General features: G+C 56.7%; 1 protein-coding gene across 1 annotated transcript; it reads left to right on the top strand.

The window, feature by feature from the left end:
* Positions 1-224: 224 nt before the first annotated feature.
* Positions 225-6,592, top strand: LOC137163277 (E3 ubiquitin-protein ligase TRIM39-like). Its single transcript, XM_067563457.1, has 4 exons — positions 225-329; positions 1,091-1,113; positions 1,214-1,314; positions 5,913-6,592. The coding sequence occupies exons 1-4, from the start codon at positions 225-227 to the stop codon at positions 6,545-6,547; spliced, it is 864 nt and encodes a 287-aa protein (XP_067419558.1). The 3' UTR covers positions 6,548-6,592.
* Positions 6,593-7,739: the final 1,147 nt, after the last annotated feature.

Raw genomic sequence — 7,739 nt, 5'->3', positions numbered from 1 at the left:
ATCTAATGTACTGCACCCAAAATGGCTTGATACACTTGATAGTTCTGCTGATATTTATGGTTTGGTTTGGTTTTGTTATTAACTAAAGGAACGAGTAAAGCGTCACAGACAGCAAATCTTGTCGGAATTTGAGAAACAAGAACTGCTTCTGAGTGAGGAAAAGGAACTCTTTCTCCAGAGACCATGGGAGGAGGAGATGGAGACTTTGAAGAAACTAAATGAAAATGTTACCAAACTCTTCCAGCAACGCTTCGCTGGATGAGGAGATGGAGACTTTGAAGAAACTAAATGAAAATGTTACCAAACTCCCCCAGCAATGCATCAAACAGGTTAGGCACCTAACTCCCATTGACTGGTTTTAAGGTTTCTCTCAGGGTAGCAGCCACCATGTGCTGGATGCTTTCCAGTACCCAGAAAGACACAGTCCTGCCCCTACGAGATTTGCCAGTCAACCTTCCTAGCCTCTTACTTGGTGCCCATCACCGTGGTATCAGAGCGCCTCCCAACGTTATCAAGGGCAGGCATCAGATAAAGATGTCTCTTCCCACAGTCAGCAGTTAGAAAACACATTTTCACAATAAGATCAGCACATTTTATCCAGTATTTGAGGCCTCCGGAGACCAGTTTTACCATCACTTTTTCCAGTACAGTTGCTGTTTAACACCTGTGTAAGCACAATTAGACAGTGGCTTTTTCTAATCTTGAGATTTATTTTGTCAGCTCAGCTGACAGTGTCTGGAAAATCTGCACAAGATTTCTGTTCAAATAAAATTTCTCTTACTGTTGTTTTCAAATAGTTAATGCACCATTTAGTAACTCAGTGTGCCCCGCGGTACCATTAGTGACTGGTGAGTCGTACCCATGTCTGCATTTTTCTGGGGCTGGAGTCGAGCCTCAGCACTACTGTATTCATACGCCAATTCAGTTATTATCACCTAATTATAAGAAGTCCTCATGTAAATCAGATCTGCAGGTGTTTTCATTCTGTAAAGCCTCAGGAAAAAGGGAAAATTAACCAGGTGTTCTGTGAACAAAGAACAGATAAATTGTTCAACACTAACACTTTCTCATCTACTTTCTCTCCTGTTAGGATGTAAAGGGCACACTGGCCAGGTAAGATCCTATGTTCAGTTTACCATCAATGTATATCAAGCCCATTGCAATAGGACCAGTGCTGAGTGTCTGAGGGATAAGGGGATTTTGTTCTCTTTAGGAGTGAGCAGGTGAGGCTGCAGGAACCAGAGCTCACTGCTGATGAACTGAAGGCTGTGTACAGAGTCCCTGGCCTGATGGAAATGCTGAGACAATTCACAGGTAAGTTAGCGCTAAGGCAGCAGGGGATCTCTAGCTTTTCCTATCTGCAGCCTCCAAATCACCCGTGTTTTTTCCATTCCTAAATCCACGTGCCAGATTCCTCTGGGCAATTCCAGCCAAAGATACTAAAAGTGCTATAATACCCAGAGACAAATAGATTAATACTGGGCCCCCTAAGGAAAGGGAGCAGTTACAGTCAGAGATGCTACCTTTGATCATTTAAACTGGAAAAGCTTTTGAATTAAATGTACCCACTCCTTATAACAATCCTATCACTGCTCTGTCCCCCAGGGCTGTGAACTGTTAGCATTACACTTGGCTCTTATATGCAGTTTTTCAGCCAGAGCTTGCAAAGTGCTTTACAAAGGAGGAAGTTGCCATTGTCCCACAGTTACAGAAGGGGAACTGAGGCACAGAGACACGGCCAAGGTCAGACTAGAGCCAGGAACAGCACTAAGGACTCCTGGTCCATTCAGTAAAAGGACCAGAGCAGGGGAAAATGGCTCCAAAAGGCCTGGATCCAGCTGGTGGAGGATTTCTCCAGTGCAGGCAATGCAGAGAACAGCTGCAGACTTACTCGTAAGCCGTGTTGTAGGGGTTTGTGGGAGATGGGACTGGGGACAAGATGGTTTTATCGTGGCCATTCTGGGCTGTGCTGCTCCCCATAGGAAAGGCTGCTGTAACTAAAGGCATCAGTGATACCAGAACAATTCACTCGTACTATGAAATAAGAGCGCTGACGTGGGACGTTACACCGGTATAACATGAGCGGTTTAAACTCCTACCTTATCTTGTACTGGTGTAACCTTCCGCTGCAGATAAGCCCTGAGTTAAACTGGGGGCTTCTTTGGCATCCAGAATAGGCAGGATCAGGAGGATGTAGGAGGCGCCTTAAAGCCGCCTTCGCCCTCACGTGCCCCTGGGCTGCAGGTTCGGAGCACAGAATCTCACCCTGAGAGTTTAAGCCATGTCTACACTAGCACTTATGTCATCAAAATTTGTATCACTCACGGGTGTGAGACAAACACATCCCTGAGTGACATAAGTTTTGCTAGCATGAGCGCTCGTGTGCACAGCGCTGTGTTGGTGGGAGTCGCTCTCCTGCCGACACAACTACCGCTGGTTACTGAGCTGGTTTTATTGTGTCAACAGGGAGCTCTCTCCCAACAGTGTAACGTGGCTGCACGAGCGATCTTACAGTGGCACAGCTTTATCTGTTCAGCTGTGCCACTGTCGGCTTGCTAGTGTAGACGTGGCCTAAATCATGGAGCTCAATTACATGGCAAGTCTTTAATAGAGGATCCCACACTTTGTTGCTTACATAGGTCCAGTGGGACATCCAGCTGGGCTCCTCAAACCCACCCCCTAACTTCAGATGGGTCCCTCTCCCACCCACCAGCTCTGGCCATAACCCTACTGATTTTCACCCAAAGCAGGAGAGCTATGATCAGAGTGCGGAGGTGAGGGGCCTGCCTGCAACAGGGGGGTGACAAGTCCACTGACGGTCTGGCTGAAGTGAAAATCAAGAGCTTGATGTTGGGAAAAGTCTCATGTTATAAACACAAAGGGTTTGTTTACACGGCCCTGGGCAGTGAGTCTCAGAGCCCGGTGAGAGACTTGGGGTTTGCTCCATGTCATTAAAATTAGCTGTGTAGACATGGCTGGAGCTTGGGCTCTGGGGTGTGTGACATGCGGTCCCTTGATCTCTGCTACTGCAGACGCCCCTCGGTGTCTAAATACTGACACGGGCCCTGGGCCAGAGCGTGAGAGTGAGAATGACTCTGCAGCCCAGTGGGTCAGGCCCCACCCGGGAGCCCCAGAGCCCAGCCCCCCTGCTCCAGTGACCCTGTAATTAGTGATCCGTTACCACAGTGACGGGAGGGGTGACGGCCCCTGGCACAGCCGTGTCTCAGCCGTGTCGGTGTCCGGTGCAAACACCCAGTGTAGATGCTGTGCGGGTGTGAGCTGGGACTGGCACCCGGTGCAGCTTCTCCCTATTGGAGGGGGCAGTAAGTGAGGAAATGCCCCCCTCCCCGCCCCACTGCCCCGGCCTCATCAGCAACAGCCCCTGGTCCCCCCAGCACCAGTTACACTCCCCACTGCCTAGCCCCCCACTGCCCTGCCCCTGCCCAGTGAGCCCAGCCCAGACACCCTGCCGGTGCCCCGGGGGAGGGGCTGGGCCGGGCGAGGGGAGGGTCTGGATGTGGGGTTTGCTTGGCTGGAACGTGGTGCCCGTGGGGCTGGCTGGCATGGAGAGTCCCAGCTGCGACCCCTGGGGCAGGGCTGCCTGGCCAGTGTGTGTGGGGACAGCACCGACCTGCCCTTAGCAACAAATCAGCCACACAGGGCACCATAGCACCAGAGATTCCCTGGGGCCTGCCCCTCCCTCACCCCTCTCTGCCCCCTGGTGCCCACCCATCTCCTGCTCCTCCTCAGGCCCCTGGCTCCTGCCCCCCCCTTACCCATCCCTCACCCCTGGGCCCACCTGTCCTCTGCCTCTATCTGCCTCTGTCCTCCCCCTTGCACCACCCCACATCCCCTTTCTGCTTCCCTGGGCCCCTATCCCTCGCCCCCCTTTGCCTCCCTGGCAGATGCCCTTCCCCTCCACCCACCTCTCCCCCCTGGAGCATATCCTCACTTTCCCCTGCCCTCCTGACACCAACCCCTCTTCCCCTTCCTCCTCTGTGTCCTGGTGCCCACCCCCAGCCCCTGGCATCCACTTCTCCTTCCTTCTCTTCTCCCATGTCTCCAACTCCTCCCCTTGCCCCCCTTTCTCCCCAGCTGTCACCCCTCCCCTCACCCCTTCTATCACCCTTGCACCCACCCTTTCCCTTGCCCTCCCACCCACTGATGACCCCCCTCAATCACCCAATGGCACAAGCCCCTCCCCTCGCCCCCTGCCACCTTCCCCTTCCTTATCCCCAACCAGCCCCTGCCCTGCCCCTCACCCCCTCTGGTCCCCTGGTGCCAGCCCCTCCCTTCACTCCTCTGACCCCCTGAGGCTCCTCTCTACCCTCACCCCCATCTTCCCCCTGGTGTCCACCCCTTCCCTTGCCCCCCATTTGCCCCCCTGCTGTCTGTGCCTCCCCTCACCCCCTTTACCTTCTGGGTCCCACCCCTCCCCTCATCCACCCTCTTCCCCCCTGGTGCCAACCCCTCCCTGCGTTACCCTCTGCCCCCATACGACTGCCCTTTGACACACCTCTCTCTGCCCCCCTTGTGCTCCCCTTCCCATCATCCCCCCCATTCTACCCCCAGTACCTGACCCTCCCCCCTCTGCCCTCCTTGCAGCCACCCACCATTCACCCCCCTCAGCCCTCCTGCTGCCAGCCCCTCCACTCCCCCCCCCCCATTCCCTGGCACCCACCCCTGCTATCCTCACCTTCTCCCCATTAACAACTGCCCCTTTCCTTGCTCCCCTGGTGCCCCCTGGGGTCTGCCTTTACCCTCTCTCCCCTCTGCCCCGCCTGCCTGCCCCTTCCCTCACCCCCCTAGTGTCCTGGAGCCAGCCCCACCTTTCACTGCCCCTCTGTCCCCTGGAGCCCACCCCCTCCTGCTTCCCCATGGCCCTTGGAGCCCCTTATTCCCTCACAACTCTCTCCCCCCTGGTGCCGACCACCCTCCACCTCTGCCTCTTGACATCTGCCCCTTCTCTTGCTCCCTTGTTGTCCCCTGGGGTCTGCCCCTCCCCTCCCCCATCTCTCTTTTAGTGCCCACCACACCCCTCACCCCCCATGCCCCTGTGGTGCCTGCCCCACCCCTCACCCCCTTTGTCCCCTTGTCACCTGCACCATCCCCCGCCCCATCCTTGGCCCACTTGGTGCCCCCCACTACCCTCGTGACCCCTCTGCCACTGGGGGCTGCCCCTTCCCCCGCTCCCTCTAGTCCTCTGGGGCCAGCCCCCCCTTTCACTTCTCCTCTGCCTCCCTAGGGCTCCTCTTCCTCCTTAGCCCCCCTGACACCCGCCCCTCCCATCACCCCACTCTGCCCCCTGGCACCTGCCCCAGCCCTCGCTCTGCCCTCCGGTGATCACCCCTGCCCTAGACACCCCCGCTGCCCCCGGCTCCTGCCTCACTCTGTGCCCCTGGCGCCTGCCCCACTCCTCTTCCCCGCACCCCTGGCACCTGCCCCTCTTCACTCCCCTCTGCCTCCTAGAGCCCCCCATCTCCTCATTCCCCTGCCCCTTGGAGCCCCCCATTGCCTCACACCCCTTTGCCCCCCTTCCCTGGCTTCCCTGTGTCCCTGGGACCTGCCCCTCCTTCACCCCCCTCTGTCATGCTGGTGCCTGCTCCTTCCCTTCCCCCCACTGCCCTTGTGCCTGCCCTTCCCCTCTGCCCCTCCTCTGCCCCTCCCAGCATCAGCCTGTCCCCTCCCCCGTCCCTGGGCTGCCCTCCCCTGCCCTGCTCCCGCTGACACCTTCCCACCCCTCCCCCGCTCCTGCTCTGCTTCCCCTCAAGTTCGCTCCCATGGGCAGAGGGGCCCTGACTCCCCTTAATGGGCAACAACCCCCCCAGCCATTAACGGGGACGCAGGTTAATTTCCCTTTGATCCCCGTGACCAGCCCCTGTCCCGGCCTGACTCTGTGACTCTCTCCCCAGTGGACGTGACTCTGGATCCAGACACAGCTCATCCCGAACTCGTCCTGTCTGAGGATCAGAAACGTGTGAGACTCGGAGACACATGCCAGGATCTGCCCGACAATCCTGAGAGATTTGATTATTGTTACTGTGTGCTGGGCGCTGAGGGGTTCCCGGGCGGGAGGCGTTACTGGGAGGTGGAGGTGGGAGACAAGACTAGATGGACTCTGGGGATTTGTAGGGAATCTGTGAGCAGGAAGGGGCAGGTCACACTCTCACCTGAGGATGGATACTGGGCCGTGTGGCTGAGGGATGGGGAATACAAGGCCTGCACCTCCCCCTCGACCCCCCTCCCCGTGAGCGTCAGGCCCAGCCGGGTGGGGATTTTCCTGGACTATGAGGCGGGCGAGGTCTCATTTTACAATGTCACTGACAGGTCCCAGCTCTTCACTTTCACTGGCACCTTCTCCGGGACGCTTTGCCCTTATTTCAATGCTGGTCTCAGAGCTGGGGGTAAAAACGCGGCTCCCCTGATCATCTGCCCGGTCCCAGCCCAGCCGGAGGGAATCTCTGTCCCTGACAGCAACACCTGCGGCAGAGACTGTCCCCTCCCAGCGCTGAGCAGCCCCCAGGCCTGTGCCCCGGGGAGGGGCTAAAGGGCATCACCTGCCCCCCGCCACCCGCCCCTCAGTTCCCAGCACTAGGCCTGTCACATGGGGGAGGGGCGAGGGGCGGAGACGAGGGTGGGGGGATCCAGTTGCTGACCTGGGGGGCAGGGCAGGGGGTGTTTGGGTTGGGTGGGGGCAATGTCAGGGTGGAGGCTGAGGGTGGGGGTGGGGAGGGGGCTGCCACAGCAGGAAGGGAAGAGCCCAGCTGACATGAGGAAGACTCTGGGGGATGTAAGGAGGGGGGAGGCTCCCAAGGAGGAAGAGCCCCTGGCAGAAATGACGGGGGGGAGGGGAGCCCAGTGAGTGCGATGGGGCCAGTGAGCGAGGGGAAGGTCCCAGCATTTCCTGCCCTGGGGAGTCTCTGCCCATGGCGGGGAGTGAAATGGCCCCAGGGGGCAGCGTGGGGGTAGGGGTGAGAGCACTGGGGCCCTGCGGTACAGGCCGCTCTGCACTGCAGCCTCAGCCTGTGGGGGGAGCTGGTCCCAGCGCGATGGGGGGAGGCTGGGGAGTGGGGAGAGCTGGGGAGGGGATTTGGTAGCTGGGCCAGGGGAAGGGGGGTGAGAGCCCAGCCCCAGGGCTGTGTGAGCCAGGGGCCAGGCTGGGTGAATGGGACCTGCTCACAGGAAGGAGCCCAGGCATCAGTGCAAAGGATGATATTTAGTGGTCATTTGAGTTTTAGAGCACACAGAAAATAAAGTTATTCCAGCAAATGTATCCTAATTGCTTGAAGGGATAGCTGAGCAGAGTACGAGGGGATTGTGACTGTGATTGTGTAGGTGACCATAGTGTGAAAATAACAAGCAGTGTAAATTGTTACCTCATTATTCAATTCGGAACCCAGCTCTGCCAGTATCTGATCTGGACTTCCGTATCAATATCTAATTTCACAGGGCTTCTTATCCACCTCACGTGCTGTCGTACTTTGAGGTAGAAATCTTTCCACCTAGTTTGAAAAATCTGTAGCTCTCAGCACATACTGGTATCCCTTCTTCAGTACTTGGCATGACACCATTACATCCATTACCAGCAATTCCAAGGTTTTCGCAACCTATGTGCAAGGATATTGGTTAGAGTTCTAATATGGATCTTTCCTATGACTTTTTTATAAAAATCCCATATTCAGTAAGCAAAGTCAACATTCTAATGTGTGGGTTTTGTAACAGTGAATGTCTCCACACAG

Source organism: Emydura macquarii, unplaced genomic scaffold (genome assembly GCF_026122565.2).
Source record: "Emydura macquarii macquarii isolate MOO-44397 ecotype Brisbane River unplaced genomic scaffold, CSIRO-AGI_Emac_v2 contig_2490, whole genome shotgun sequence".
Classification (NCBI taxonomy): domain Eukaryota; kingdom Metazoa; phylum Chordata; order Testudines; family Chelidae; genus Emydura; species Emydura macquarii.
The sequence above is the reverse complement of the archived record's forward strand: the minus strand, read 5'-3'. Positions and strand labels throughout refer to the sequence as shown.

Coding starts and splice junctions, on each gene's coding strand:
- LOC137163277 (XM_067563457.1), top strand. CDS start 225: ATGTTACCAAACTCTTCCAGCAACGCTTCGCTGGATGAGGAGATGGAG. Junction 330..1,090: donor CCCAGCAATGCATCAAACAG/GTTAGGCACCTA, acceptor CTCTCCTGTTAG/GATGTAAAGGGCACACTGGC. Junction 1,114..1,213: donor GTAAAGGGCACACTGGCCAG/GTAAGATCCTAT, acceptor TGTTCTCTTTAG/GAGTGAGCAGGTGAGGCTGC.